The sequence below is a fragment of the Neomonachus schauinslandi genome, chromosome 10, assembly GCF_002201575.2.
Source record: "Neomonachus schauinslandi chromosome 10, ASM220157v2, whole genome shotgun sequence".
NCBI classification, from domain to species: domain Eukaryota; kingdom Metazoa; phylum Chordata; class Mammalia; order Carnivora; family Phocidae; genus Neomonachus; species Neomonachus schauinslandi.
The window spans coordinates 58,126,472-58,142,809 of NC_058412.1; the positions used below are offsets into that span (position 1 = coordinate 58,126,472).

The 16,338-nt window shown below is 36.4% G+C and overlaps 1 protein-coding gene across 1 annotated transcript in view; it reads right to left on the reverse strand.

The window, feature by feature from the left end:
- Positions 1 to 16,338, reverse strand: part of EHBP1 (EH domain binding protein 1) — a 412,321-nt gene that overhangs the window by 53,787 nt on the left and 342,196 nt on the right. The window contains exon 16 of the mRNA XM_044918742.1: positions 6,525 to 6,672. Within this exon, the coding sequence (XP_044774677.1) occupies positions 6,525 to 6,672 (148 nt within the window). The remainder of the gene's footprint in view (positions 1 to 6,524; positions 6,673 to 16,338) is intronic.

Here is a 16,338-nt window from a genome sequence, read left to right on the forward strand (position 1 = left end):
TGAGCCACCCAGGCACCCCTGAGAGATATTTTCTAATCAGCTGTGCTTAGCACAACTAATTTCATAAATGTTAGCATCTTCATTATCCTAAAAAATTATCCAAATAATTTTGCAGTAAACATAAATGAATGAATAAGGATTTCCTGAGTGCTAAATAAGTGTTTAGAACACTTCCTTGTATTACTCTGCCAGAGATAGTTTACTATCAGTTTTTGGAGTGCAGTACTTTGTTGCTGTCAACCAGCCTCTATTGATTATTACTGACCATAATTAACATAGAGTAAAAGCATAAAATTCAACATTCATTCTGCACACTGTATCTACAATTTACAAAACACTGCTAGATGTTGAGATACCAAATCGTATAAGACACTTACTCCACCTTAAAGGTATATATTCAAGTGACTACAAAACCATGTAGGACAGATAAGTGTTTGGGGGTAAAAGGAAGTTACAGAGCAGATGCAAAAGATGAAAAGATTACTCTTTGCCAACAGTACCAGGAATTGTTCTTTGGAAGCATTAACCTTCAAAGCATACTTAAAGGGAAATAACGGGAGGTAAGTCTTGGAAGGCAAAACTGCAGAGAGCCCTGAAGGGCAGAATGGGAAGTTTAAATTCTACTTAATAGGAATGGAGAGATACTGGTGCTCTAACATGATCAGCACTGTGTTCTTTAAGAGTAGTCTATATAAGCAACTTTCTATCTAAGTGTTTTATTGTAATGAGTTGTGAAATATGTATAAAATAATTAGTAGTAATATATGCACTGAAGTTTATGACTTTTATAAATTACAGTGGCTTCAATATTATCCCTAAAATATCACTCTTGCTTACATTCTGATATGCCTTCTTATGTGAAAGAAAAAGTGGTCTAGGGATTGCCCACAGGAGTGTACTATGCATGTGACATCATCCTTCATGTGCGTGAGACTGCTGACCTAGATGTCAGACTGGAGAACTGAAAGGTTGGAGGCAGGAAATCAAGGTTGAGACTGTGATATTAACCTCCAGGCAAGCAGTACAGAGAGCCTAACCTAGTATTTAAGAATTGGGAGTGGGTATGATGTAATCTGAAAACCTACTGGCTGGATAGTGAGTGGCTGGGGAAGGATAGTGAGGAGGAGAAGGGTGAAGCAGACGTCAAAATTGACCCCTCCTGTCTGAGTGACTAGAAGGATGGCATTGCTATGAAAAGAAACAGCTAAGTCTGGAAATTTGGTCAGATATGGGTACTTTCAGGTTCTGGAGATATGTAGAAAATTGTACTTCCTTTCATTATTCACATATACAGTGCTGGGTTCCTGTGTGATGTTAAATGGGTGCCATTCATTTTACTTCCAGTGAAATGAACTCTATTTATATTACCACTCACCAGCAATGCTGAGTGGGTTAACTCAGTATTTATATATGTATTGCTAACCTTAGATAAAAGGATTACTATTGGGGAGGGCAAGAGTAAAAATTGATCTCCTATACAGCTCAAGTCTTCTTAAGAATGGATTTCTACTTTCTTTCCATTCACTGACTTCAGTTTTTAGGACAAACCCTTGAATTCTTTTCAACATTAATGTTACACATTTCTTAACACCTGTGGAAATGGTCTAAATGCATCCTAGCAGAACTAAAGTGCATGTGTGTCTGTGTGAGATATCACATATTGTGTTTATGACATCTATCTATTTATCTATCTAATCTATCTTTATGGCTAACAACTGAAAACTTAGTAGGCGAGCATGGCAGAAACTAAACTAGAGACCCAACAGAAGTTGGTTTACAAATATGGCACATATAATGTATGCAAGAAAAGGTAAAAGGAGATTGGATATGCATTGGAATGAGACAGCACATTCCAGCTGACACTGAGCAGCACTATAAGCACAATGGGAATCCTAATGGTATGATTAATAGCATAGCAATAAGGCCAGTCTTACAAAACTTATCATTTATAAATAAGTTGAATGAAAAAAAAGGGTATCTGGTGACAGTAAAAAAAACACTTTTACAAAAAGAAACTGAGGTGATCATAAAAATATATTCAGAAAAAAATTCAGAAAATATATTCAGAAAAAATTTTCTCACTTGTATCATGATTTTTTAATTCTCATTGAAGGTCCCTATACAATTAATGACTTTTAAAGTTATTCTGTAGAAATCAAACATGAGACAGAAAACACAATACAAATATAATTATTAACAGAAGCTGAAAATAAAAATTACTGAAGGCCTATAAGATCTCATTTTGGTTCAACAAATTTAGATAAGTCTATTGCCATAACTGAAATAAAGACAACACAGGAACACAAACATTCTCATGGATGAAATTAAAAAAACATTTCCTTTATACACTTGAAATGTAAAAACAAAGAACACTACTTTATCTAAGTCAAAGAGTGGCAACAATGTCCAATGAAACGTTAAACGACCCTAACCTAACTCAAACCAAAGTGATAAGCTACAGAATAAATATATATAATAAATAAAATACATATCATATTTAATATACCATATAATATATAGTAAATATATGATATAATGTTAAAACAGGATAGATACCTCTTTCCAAGTATCCATGGACCATTAACAAAAGTTTACCATTTATTCGGTCAAAATAAAAGCTTATTAATTCCCAAAGCAGAAATTCAGGCCATATTCTCAGACCACAACATCATACAACCTAACAATGAAAATACTAAACCTTGTCCCCAAACACTTGTACCTCGCCCAGTAAAGATCAGTATAATAAAATGAACCCACTAGTTTGCTACACAGAACCCGGATTTTCTTTTCTTTTCTTTTAAGATTTTATTTATTTATTTGAAAGAGAAAAGAGAGCATGAGCAGGGGGAGGGGCAGAGGGAGAGGAGAAGCAGGCTACCCATTAAGCCAGGAGCCCGATGTGGGGCTTGATCCCAGGACCCTGAGATCATGACCCGAGCAAAGTCAGAAGCTTAACCAACTGAGCCACCCAGGCACCCCAACATAGAACCAGGATTTTAAAATGAAGTTATTATAGGTCTATAACTACCGAATGATGCAGAAATTGAAAAACATGATATACACTACAATATCACCTGATTCTCTCATAAGCCCTAAAATTATGTCAAAAGGAGGACAAGTAAAAGCTAGCCTATAGCTCCTTGGACAGATATGATTCTGTTATTTCACAAGAATTATGCAATTTCTGGTTGCAATAGGATGCAAGTGGGTTGCTTGAATATGGCTATATACAGGACCTAAAATACTTTGTGCATATTTTCTGTGGACACCATGAAGCTGAACATACCTCACCTCAAATTTACTAAGTTTCCTTTTCTCACTGAGACAGGTTGCTGCTTGAGATCAGAAAAAAGCAAGCTTTTCAAGTAGGTTCAGGCAATGAGTCTGAGTAATGATCATGTTCAACACATTCCCCAGGCTGTACTTCCTTGTTATTATTTCAGCTCTTGATACCCCCTCCTTTGTCCCTCTGGAACACTGCTTCCAAAATCTTCCTAACCTCATCCTCCATCTAGGCTGGTCCCTATTTATTTCTCTCTCCTCCTTTTATATTATTTCTTATTCAGACCAGATGATTCCCACTAGACAATAGAAGAGTAGATACCAATTTGTTAATTTTTCCCCCTGACTTATCAACCTCATAAGGTTATTTTCCCTTAGGAATCAGACTCTTGTAAACCCAAGTGAATTTCTAATTTGCTATGCAAGGATCAGCAAACTAGCATGGGGGAAAAATCTAGCCTGCCACAGTTTGGGGGTAAATAACTAGCAGGCCCATTCATTTATATAATGTTCAAGGCTACTTTCAGGCTACACAGCCAGTAGTGAGTAGTTTAAACAGAGACCATAGGCCTTCAAAGCCTAAAATATCTACTTCAGCTATTTTCAGGAAGTTTGCTAAATCCTGGCCTAGCACAGTGACTATCACGGCTCATTAGATAAATGCATACGTATAATGGTTGAATGTCAGGCAGGAATTTTACCCTTTCACTTGTCCTAAAGGTCTCTTCCCCTTCTCCCAACCTCAACAGCTTCAGCTTAGACCTTGAGGCCAGAGAAGACCTAGTCTGATCCATATACCTTTACTCAGGTCAGGGAACAGGCTTCCTCCATTTGTTGTAGGTCAACCTTAGCTCCGATTAAGAGCCTATCATCTGATATGTGGCTGCTTTCAATATCGAAAATATAGTGTGTCCCATTGGCGAAATGGACCCTGGTCACATTGATCTTCTTAGGGAACAGAGTCTAGACTCTTTAGGTTTTCATAAGTTATCTATTGAACCCCATCCCATCTTCATTTCACCTGGCTTTCCCTGTTCTAGTCTATACTTCTTTGCCAGCTTGCAAATCCAATCCTCATTTGTTTTTATTTACTTTGTTGACTACTGAATGATGACAAAATCAGGTCTTCACATTCCCTAGTTACCAAGTAGGGAAAATACCCATTCTTTGGGTTGTCACACTGATGAAGTCCCTCTACCTAGTCTAGTCCTGGCTTAGTCTCAACTGGGGTTGGACTATAGTGGTAAGACCAATTATACAGATGACCCTTCCTATCTATGAATTTTCATAGATGAAGAAAAGCTTGGCTTTGATTATTAGAAAGCAAATATCTGATTGATGGAGGCACAAGGTTTATCCATAAAAATAAAGTAGATAAAAAATATATAAAAATAGATATAAGAAAGAAAAGATGAAGATCAGTGTGCTTGAGTCTTTCAAAGAGTAGGTCAAGTACCACCTTAGACTAGGAGGAGAAAGAAAAAAATGAGAAGGTATAAAGCAAGAGGCAGTTGGAAGAGCTCATCAAAAGAACAGATCAGGAGGGAGCACATGGACAAGAGAGTTAGCAGTGAAAGACCAGTCAGCACCAGGGCTGGAAAAGCCTTTAAAGTGAGCTCCACTCATGGTCTATGATAAAGCCTTTGTTGTCATCCAGTGACATCTGCCTGAACTCTGAGACTTCATTTTAACATTAACCAAACTACCTAAAAACAGCAGTAGTAAATAATTAATTAAAACTTTTAATTTTTAGCCTTCCCAGAGTTTACAGCTTATTTAAAACAGCATTATTATTTGCTCACCACTGAAAAAAATAATAAAAGAGACACTGGATGCCTCTCTATCCTATTATTATCATGAGTTTATGAGTTTCTCCTATGAGTTTATGATGCCACAGGAAGGGAGCATTAGTAGCTTTAGAACCTTTATATGGAGGGTCAAGAATATGAGTTTTTTTCTATATTCTGAGATATAAGGAGGCAAAGATTTTTATGACTTACTTAGAATACCCAGAATTTTTATGATGCCAAAGAAACATCTTGTTATTAATAGTAAATGAAAGCAAATTATCATAGCATTATATAAATGTAGCTATGAATAGTTACTGATGTTATTATAAAACTATAGTAGAGAGTGTAGAAATTGCAATAAAAATTCTGAATGATAGGAGTTGAAAAGTAAGATGAAGGATTAAGATAGACATTCTGAGAAGACCAGAGGGATAGATACACAGCTGTTTAGGAAAGCAGCTTTCAAATTTATGGAATGGAAACTTATATGCTATAGGCATTAACTGGAATTCTCTACAACAGTACATTTTTAATATAAGGAATCAATTAGAAATAACAGCAGTCAGTTTCAGTTTCCTTTGAAGAAACTTATCATTGACCTAGAAATAGCTTACCTCTGTTTCAGTTCTCTAAGGTCTTAATTCGAGTCCACACTTGCCTACTCTTCAGAGTGATCTTAGCATTCTAAGATTAACTCAGGACAAGTACCTGGCATGTTTTGGTAGATAAATAGGTTATACACCTTTGAAATAAAAAACAAAACAAAACAAAACAAAACAAAAAAACCCACAGGCCTCTTGAGTATACTCCTCTTAAACAAAAACGTAAAAAGTTCCAAGTTAAAGATGCCCAAATTGAGCATTAAGAGGCAAAATCAAAATTCTCCTTAATTGTATCTATAGTCCTGTCCTAACATCAAGCTGAGAATAATTTCTGCAGATACTGAAGAAGACCTTCTTAGAATAAGGAGACTAAGAAGAAATGGATATGGGGCTTACCCAAAATCCTTACACATCAGGCTATGAGGCCAGAACACTGTTAAAGCTACTTTCTAAAGATCCAGTTCCAAGCAAAAATCTTTCATGCCAAAGCTCACCACTAACAAGTCTCGTGACCTAAATGCTGAGGACCTGATTGCATTTTACTCACTCCTACTATAATTAATGAGGCATCATGGGGAATCATAAACCAAAGTCTGTATGAGTTTTTTCCTAAATCATATTCTAAGAAAGTACTTCTAAGAAAGTAAAAATTAAACCAAAAAGTTGATCTGGGAAACAGCAAGAGTTATCTTCTGATTTACCAAGCTTCCTATAGGATTTTTGCAACATATCAATAGGTTAGAAACTATATATTTGATGCAACATTTTGAAGTAAGAATAAAATGTCCCAAAGGTCCACTGCAGATTTCTGGGTTGTCTGTAGAATATGATACAAGATTCTTTAACTCACCTCCAGATGCCTTTGACCTTTCTTTCAACTTTTCTGCAGCCATTTCACCATAGCTGGGAAGTTCTGACATCTTCACTCCAGATCGAGCTTCTGCTATTAGCTGACGAGCTCTCTCTCTCAGCTGCCGACGTCGCTCTTCATCTTGCTGCTAAGATATATTGAACAGTTGCCAACTCAGTAATTGACAGAAATGCAATTTCATTTTCAATCTGATCATCATGATAGTAACTGCTTTACAGCATGGTGCTTGGCCCACATTATAAATAGGATGCTCTATATCAGTTGGATGTCACACCATTTTTAAAAGACATCCTAGAATCAGATTTTTAAAAAATATTTACAAATTATTGTATTAAAATGTCTGCTAAAATTTCAAACTAGCCTTTGAAGAATGCTTGGCAATATACATTCTGAGAAAATAGCAGGGACTATTATTAATAAAATAATCAGGCTTACAGAAAAAAGTCATAATACTAAAAAACAATTTCAATTAATACCTTATTTTTTAAAAATAGAATTTAACTTGCTATTTTCTAATAAAGGTATAGTTACTGGCTAACAGACATCTTCGATAGCATTAAATGCTGCTACATCATATTGATTATATATAAGAAATAGTATTTTGAGGGGGCTGGAGTGGAATGGAGATAGTATATTAGTTATACAAGTTATAGTTGTTGGTAGTTTTTAAATCAGAATTGGGTAACTGATATACTATCCCCATTCCTACTCCCTCTCTCCCCGAATGCACATTAAGAAGAAAAAACAAGGGGTGCCTGGGTGGCTCAGGCAGTTAAGAATCTGCCTTTGGCTCAGGTCATGATCTCAGGGTCCTGGGATCAAGCCCCACATTGGATTCCCTGCTCAGCAGGGAGTCTGCTTCTCCCTCTCCCTCTGCCCCTCTGCCCCTCCCCCCACTCATCCGTGCACTCTCTCTCAAATAAATAAAATCTTTAAAAAAAAGAAGAAAAAAAAAAAAAAAAAAAGGGCGCCTGGGTGGCTCAGTTGGTTAAGCGACTGCCTTCGGCTCAGGTCATGATCCTGGAGTCCCGGGATCGAGTCCCACATCGGGCTCCCTGCTCAGCGGGGAGTCTGCTTCTCCCTCTGACCCTACCCCCCCTCTCATGCTCTCTCTATCTCATTCTCTCTCTCAAATAAATAAAATCTAAAAAAAAAATAAAAAATAAAAAATAAAAAAAAGAAGAAATAAAATCTAACATGGTTTTTTATATTTAAAATAACTAAAAACCACAGAGAATTACATAACTAAAATTTCTGCTTACTAAAAAAGGATTAGAATGAATTGTAATAATCAATGTGAAAGTGCTTTGTAAACTGGAAAATACATAAAATAAGGCATCATTATAGCAAAACAAAACTTGAAATAATGTGGCCCCAACACACCTTTGCAGTGTTATCCTCCCTTAACCTCTCCCAACCTCCATAAAAGCTCACATCTATTTTATTCAGAATTGCTTTTATAGTGTAGTTTCATGCCCAGAGATTTGAATATGTCATTTTCTCTTCTTGGAATGTCTTCTCATTTTATTTAACTTCTAACTCATTCTTCAAGATTCAATTTAAATCCACTAAATTTCCCCTGACTATTCTTCCCTCCTCCCCACTGGTGGAATAACCTCTGTGTTACTATAGTACTGTGTGTGTGTTATTACTTTTAAAAATAATACTTGTCAAATTACCTTATACTCTGTACAAATGCCTCCTTATCAATAGAACTGAGCTACTTGAAGGAAGGAGCTACATCTAATTTATCTTTGTATCTCTGGTCCTTAAGGTATATCTTGTACTTGGTACTTGCTATAGAAATTTCAAGCATGAAAACTTGTAACTTATACTCTCAAATGTTTATAATACAGAGGAAAGATAAAATGGCCACAATAAGGAAGTCTGATCAAACTCGACCAAGAGTTCAGAAGAAAGAACATTTCTGGGGCGCGTGGGTGGCTCAGTCATTTAAGCGTCTGCCTTTGGCTCAGGTCATGATCCCAGGGTCTGGGATTGAGTCCCACATCAGTCTCCCTGGTCAGCGGGGAGCCTGCTTCTCCCTCTCCCTCTGCCTGCCACTCCCCGCTGCCCCCTGCTTGTGCTCTCTCTGTCAAATAAATAAATAAAATCTTAAAAAAAAAAAAAAAACATTTCTGTCTGAGGAACAAACAGAAGGTATCATGGCTTTATGGTTTTTGAGTTGAGCCTGCAGAATGAGCAGGATTCAGAATGCATAGAGATGGTAGTCAGGAGTTAGGTGGGTCACTGTAAGAGAAACTACGAGGTGGGAACAATACACAGACACAGAGGCAAGAGAGTACAATTGAGAAAAAGTACATAGTCTAGTTTTCCTGAGCATGAGGCAAAAATAGTAAGAGAAAGACAAGGCAAGAAAAATAAAGCTGGGCAGATAAGACCGTAGAAGCCCTGTCCAACAGGGTGATTGATTGTAAAGAAAGCAAGGGCCAATTAAAGGTTTGGTTGTGTGTGTGTGTGTGTGTGTGTGTGTCTAGGAGAATGACCAACCAAAGGTGTTATTTGAGAAAGATGAATATGACAACAGTGTATAAGATAGGTTGGCATAGAGAAACTGGAAAGAGACTAGGTAGGAGGCTCTCATAATAGTCCAAGGAAGCTGTAATGAGATCCAGAAGTAGGATGGTGGCAACTGGAATGAAAGAGACAGTGTAAGAATATATTAGAGGTAGAACTGGTACCTATACCAATTGGTACAATATACCAACTTACTAGTTGGGCAACTAGTAAAACTGTGGCACTAAAAATAAAGATAAACTAAGAGGAGCTATAAGAAGGGAGGGAGAGAAAGTTAGGAGTAAGACAGATTGGGTCTGAGAGGCTGGCTGGACATCCAAGTGAAGATGTTAGGAGGTAGCTGGGAAGTGAAATTCATGTTAGGAAGTGAAGTCAAAGTATGACTACAGAGCTGAAACTACAGGAATATATGCAAGTACCTGAAGAGATACAGAGAAAAAGGGGAGCTACTGACTAAAGCATGGAAAACATCTGTATTAGATGAGAGGAGGAAAAGGAGATAGAGAAAGAGGAGAAGAACTGGAATGCTGGGGTATCCTGAGAATCAAAGTAGAAGAGACTTTCATGAAAAATGGCTGCAGTAAATGTGAGAGGTTAGTGAGTCTGAACATTATAAAGGGCAATCAAGGGGCGCCTGGGTGGCTCAGTTGGTTAAGCATCTGCCCTCAGCTCAGGTCATGATCCCAGGGTACTGGGATGCAGCCACACGTTGAGCTCCCTGCTTTGCAGGGAGTCTGCTTCTCCCTCTCCCCACCACTTGTGCTTGCTCTCTCTCGTTCACTCTCTCTCAAATAAATAAAATCTTTAAAAAAAAAAAAAAAGGGCAATCAAACTTGGTAGGCAATCCTATTAGGGACAGCAGGGGTAGATGCCAGATTGGTGGAGCTCAAACCTAGGCAGTTCTTTCACACATTTTGAGATGACTAGAAATGAGAGCTTTCAAAATTAATGGGAGTAGATTAATAGGGGTATCAAATGGACGCAGAGAAATATTTGAAGCTCCTAGTGGACAAATTGAAACAATTTCAGTATCAAAAAGAACAATGACTGCAGTGAAATGAATCAATGAAATCACACATCGAATCCATGAAAAGTCATTAATTCACTGTGATATTCAAAAAGTTCTTAGATGGGGTGCCTGGCTGGCTCAATGGGTAGAGCATGCAACTCTCGATCTTGGGGTTGTGAGTTTGAGCCCCTGTTGGGTATAGAAAAAAATGTTAAAAAAAAAAAAAGAAAACAGAATGAGGAAAAGAATAAAGGGAAAAATTTTTTTAAAGTTCTTAGGAGGATGTATAAATTCATTTGAGGCAGCTTTTAAAACAACTCCTCTGAAAATTTATAATTAGAGGAAAATAATCAAGCAATTATCTTGTCCTTCTAGTAAGAACTAAATTTTAGGGTAACTAAATAGTCCCAGTCAATGAGAGAAAGCTCTACATTATACAATAATACCAGCTATAATAATTTTTAAGAGGTAAAATTATAAAAACATAACCTTGTCATTCATAAAAGAATGACTCTGACATGGATTATCAACAGTTGTTAAAGCTCTTTGATAAATGTCTGATGGGAAACTAGATATTCATATTATGCTGTGGCAGACTGTATTTTCCAAAGATGGCCATGACAGTATTTCTCATTCCACATGTTCTCTGCAATGTGACCTTGCCACTCCCTCATCAAGTGGTAGAGTTTAATTCCTCTCCCCTTGAGTCTCAGCCAGCTTTAGGCACTTGTATTATAATCAGTAGAATATGTAAGTGTGTTGGGTGATTTCGAAGGCTAGGTAGGAAAGGCCATACCCCTTTTGCCCAGTTCTCTTGAAATTCTTGCATTTTTTACTCTCTGGGAACCCAGCTGTCATGCCAGCCAAATTAAGCCTTGAGTCTTCTTGGCCCACATGCCAGACATGTGAATGAAGAAGCCTTCAGAAGACCTCAGCCTTTAGCCATTTTGTGTCAACGCCCAATTCTTCAAGTCTCCCTAGCAGAGGCCCCAGACAATGCACAATAGAGACAAAGCACTATGCCCTATCTAAAGTCCTGACCCACAGAATCTGTGAGCATAAAAACAATTTTTTTTCACACCACTAAGTTTGGGGTAGTTTTTACACAGCAATAGTAATTAGAACATATGCTTAAGTAACACCACAGAGATTATTTCCTAGTTGCAAGGAGAAAACCTACTTGTAAATGGAGAGAACTAAATGCCAGAACTAAATCGAGGATTAGGGACCACTAATCTAATGGTCAGTCTTGGCATCACTAATGTCGGGTCAACCATATGTTATATTTTTTGATGTGAAGGACATAAAGTGCACACTGCCAATAATATTCTAGCCCAAATGCTTAAAGTGAATCCACTAAATAACTTCCAGTTTATCATATACACAGAGGATAGAGAAACATGATAAATGACATAGCAAGGAAGCAACCAAATAAATCCAGAAAGGTATGATATTCAGGATAACTGACCTGGTCATTTTAACAAGAAAGTTATGAAAACAAACACAACAAAAAACAACTAACCAATTACCATTACCACCAACAAAAGAAACCTAACCAGATGCAATGTATAGTCCCGGGTTAGACAGTGGTTTGGACAAACAAGTTGTACGGGACATTGCTGAATCAATTACAGAAATCTGAATATAACCATAGTATTAAATGAGAGGAAATACAAGTTGACTGGAAAAAAAAAAAGTTTATACAATAATAACCTCATTTTGTCATTTTGGCAAAATAAATACACAGAAATATATGTATAGAAAAAGACTTGGAAGGGTATTCACAAAGTTGTTATGATGGAGATATCTAGGTGTGGAAATGCAATATTTTTGTTTTCTTACTTTGGCTTGTCTTCATTTTTTATTTTTCTATAATATACATGTACTACTTCTATAAAAAATGTTATTTTTAAAAAAGAATCTGAGAAGAAGGAAGAAAAAGATGAGATGGTAGGCTTCCTGGGGTGGGTGATAGTTGTAGAAGGAGCAAAAGAAGAGAGATCTAACATGAGGGAAATTTTCTTAATATTTAGAGATACAAGCTTACTTATAATTAGAGGAGTAGTATGCATCAGGCAGGGTGAGACTGAAGATGGGAGAATAATATGCATAAATCTGCAGTTCTCTACTAATATTTCTGAACATGGAAAATATACTAGGAATAAAAGGAGATACATGCTCGATAATGGTGATTCTGGTAATGGTTGCTGATATTTCTTAGCTTTTATGTGCTAAGTCCTTTATATGCATGATCTCATTTAATTTTCACACTCTGATTTTTACCAATGAGAATATTTAGGTTTAGAGTTTCAAGTTCACAACAACTAGAACTGATGTCAGAACTGGGAGTCCAGCTCAGGTCTGACTACAGAGCCCTTGCTCTTAACCAGTAAAATATTTGATCCCAAAAAATATCAAATTACACGACCAACTGAGGAAAATTGAGCTTTTACTAAACTTTCATCTTTCAAACTTAAGAAAAGTTAAGAGCACTAATAAAAACCATTATTTGATATGCCTCAGGCAACTAGGTTTAAGTGAATTTCACTGCGTGAATAATAACTTCTTGCAGAGCTGGAATGTGGTTGATTCAGACTAAGATGAAGTGGTCTTGGGTCATCTTAACTGAGTTAAAATGAAATAAATGATTCTACCTTTCCAAATATGAAATGGGAACCTAATTTTTTTCTCACAAGCTACCACCTCCTTGGTCTCCCTCCTCCCCCAGTAATATTCCCATCTGCAAATGTTTCTGAGAGCTTACCAAGAGTGCAATTTAACGCAGGCAATCACTAATAAAACCAACTCTAAATACTAATTAGGGACACTTTATCAATTTCCATGTAAATTGTTTGTTTGTACCTATTTACCCATCATTGTTCTCTATACAATAGAAAAAAATGCAAATGAACAAATCAGAATGCAGCCCTAATGGGACTTTCTGTTTATAACCATTAGCCCAGAGGTGTGCTGTAATTCAATTCTCAAGTAGCAAGATTTAGCCTCATTAACAGACTGCAAGGGCAGGTTACAACTCATAAAACCCTACAGTAAACAAAGTTTATGGACACAGCACAAAATCTTGAGCCTGATTGACAGAATTCTAGTTCCCTATCAGATTGCCTTGATTTACTTTTCTACTAATGTCCTAACACCACAGAGACAATTTTGCTTGGGCCTAGAGCTCTCCAGTGGGATGGCATATCTGCGTTGTTTGTTTTCTTACCCATTAGCTTCCCTTAAGACAAAGAACCAACTGAGAAAATAGAAGCTAATTGTTAAGGTCAAAAGGAAAAACTTGCAATTAGAGCAATCGATTATGCAATAATTTTTAATTTAATTGAGAGCATTAATTTCCAGATTCATTATAAGTAAAACTATTTCATTTTAATTTTTATATATAAGCTCCATTAAAAGTTGATTTTTGCAGTAATATTTACAGAATAGCAACAAAATCTATGGATCTTTTACTTGGAAGAGACATACTGTTTATGTCAAAGGGACAAAATGACCAGAGAGTCCAGACGAAGATTATTTTTGTACACCTTTCAGCACAAACTGCTCAAATATGTAGATAATGAGTATTTCTGACAATAATGGTTTGCTTAAACCTACCCAAGTGGAAATGTGTTATTTTTATCTGTTTTGACCATTTCTGCATTCAAAAGAGACCAAAAAAAAAAAAAAATTACTTAGCTGTAAATAAATCACCAGTTTACTGTGTCTGCTGGAAAAAAAAAAAATCTTTTCACTGGGATGCAGAGGTAAAGTAACTTAGAAGATGGCTGTCACTAAAAAGAAAAGTGCACTTGAAAAATCCAATACAGTATGAAATTTATGGATCTTTCATTTACCTGCCTAGTCTAAATCAACTTAAGTAAACTTAAGTAGGTATAGGCTTCCTATTTCTATGCATGAGTTGGATGACACTGACCTTTTGCCATACAGTATTATTTGGAATTGGACTGTTATGTAGGATAATCTAGCTTTTGTACAATGGACGCACTCTTTGGGAGGGTTTGATGCAAGCTCTATTTTTGGAAGGCCACCCTCCCCACAACCATCTTTTTACAAAGCAGGTTGTAACAAATGTTTTGGTAAATACTAGCCCTGTGCCTGTGCACAGTGTTTTCACACATGCTGTCTTGTTTAGTACTCACAATTCTGTAAGGTAAACTGTCTCTCCGATTTGGTAGAAATCGAATCTCACTTAAATACATTGCCCAAGGTCATACATCTTATAAATGGCATAGTAAAAATGAAAATCATTGTCTCATTTCAAAGCACTGGTCCTATCACATAACTGGTGTTCAGAGAATGTTTCTGAGGCCCTACTGTTACTGTGATTTAAAAAAAAACCCTGTTTTTTTTACTTACTCTTGGGCTTTACAAATCAGGTTAAACTCCCCTTTGTGTGCTACTGAATATACAGAGGTGAGGAGAAACTTGTTTATATTTATTTAAAACTTAGGTTCCAAATCTTAAATTATAAGCCTCCACAAATGTGCTGAATGTCATACATTTAAGCTTTACTTTTCTCTTTACTAATGTCTTCAGGATCAGGCAAAAGTCCTGTTATGGTACAAAGAGCTTGTATTTCAATACAACAAATTTAAGTATTTTCAAATATAGAAAATGGATCAGAACTAACCACTTTGGATGTAACCGAAAAAATATTTAGTCCTTTCACAGCATGTCTTCAAGTTACTATTTTCCTTATCGTTCTGAAATGGTCTACAATCAGCCATAGATAGATGCACTAGTAAAACTTGAACAATTTAAGGACAAACTCTTCAAGAATAAGTAATGTAATTCCTTGTTTCCTTTCCATAAAAATGTATTGGTATGCAATTTTTATATTTCACAGTTCACCGACATCTAGGCAAGCTTTCTTCCACTGCTTCAATGGTGCTACTTTTAATTTTATCCTCCTTAGTCGTAGTAATTAAAGTGATCAGCAGTGGCATCCCAGCGGCTTTGACACAGCTACAACCCCCTAGCAGACTTTTGCTTTTAAGGGGAAGAGGAAGAAAAAGACTAGAGTTTCATTTCACAGAGAACAAGAAAATCAAGCTTCTCCAATCCTCAACTTCATTCAGTTGTTCTTTCAGCAGCCTTTGGATCTTAAGAATGAAGTAAAAATGGCTGCCATGGGGGGGTCCTTTTTATACTTGCTGCAAATGTCACCAACTGACATTACTTTAGCCAAAAAATGATGCCACGGATTTGTGAAGGTGAATTAGAACATGAGAAACTGTCAGTGTAGCTGCTGAGATCATTACCCACCCATGGGTGTCTTTCATAACATTAGATATTTTTATTCAGTCAGTTGAAAAATACAGTTTGAAAAGTCTAAGAAACATGTCTACACATATTTTCGTGAAATAAGCTTTAACAAAACTAAAAATACATTATTTCCAATAATGTAGTTTGCATCTTTACTCTTTGTAAATTTGTGTTTATAGCAAAACAAGCACCCTATTTCTACCAACAAACCCGTAATTCCGTGTCCTTTACCACCCTTAATAACACAATATTCTGTGCTTAACTGTGTTACTTTCAGTGTTTCATACAGTCTTAGTAATTGGACTTTTATTAATTGGGCTAAATACATTTTAACTTATCCAAATTTTCTTTTTAAAAGGGCTTTACTTAATACTGCTAGTATTTCACAAGATTCTGTTCTCATAATGGTCCATGAAATTCCTCAATTTTATAGTAAACTAAGAGAAAGAACGTGACTGCCACCCTTTCATCATTAGACAGGAAGCAAGGCTCTGTTATTAGGCATTCAGAATGGGGAAAAAAATACTGTGCTTGTCCAGAGGCAAGGATTACCAAAGTGCACCTATTCACTTGCTACCGAAGATAGAATGAAAATAAAAAATAAAATTACAAGATCTTTAAAGGTTTGGGTAGACTATATATTTTACTGCCAGCTTGATCAGCTCTTGACTGAATAAATAGGATTTAGGGTGAAACATTACAACTGTTTAGCAGACCTTTTCAACCCAACTCAAACTTTTCTTATGCTGGTTTGTAATATAAGCAGACATGCTTATAAACGGCCACACCTGCTCATTTCTCTGGGGATGGCCTGATCTCTGTTTCTCTAACAAAGAAAGAAAGAAAAAAAAAAATCAGCCTTTCTTGTTGCAAAACAGAGTGGAAAGTCAAAATCTTTCTCAAGTTTGCCCCATCTGGCCAGATTAAATCTTTGATCAACCCTGGGGATTACATTTATTT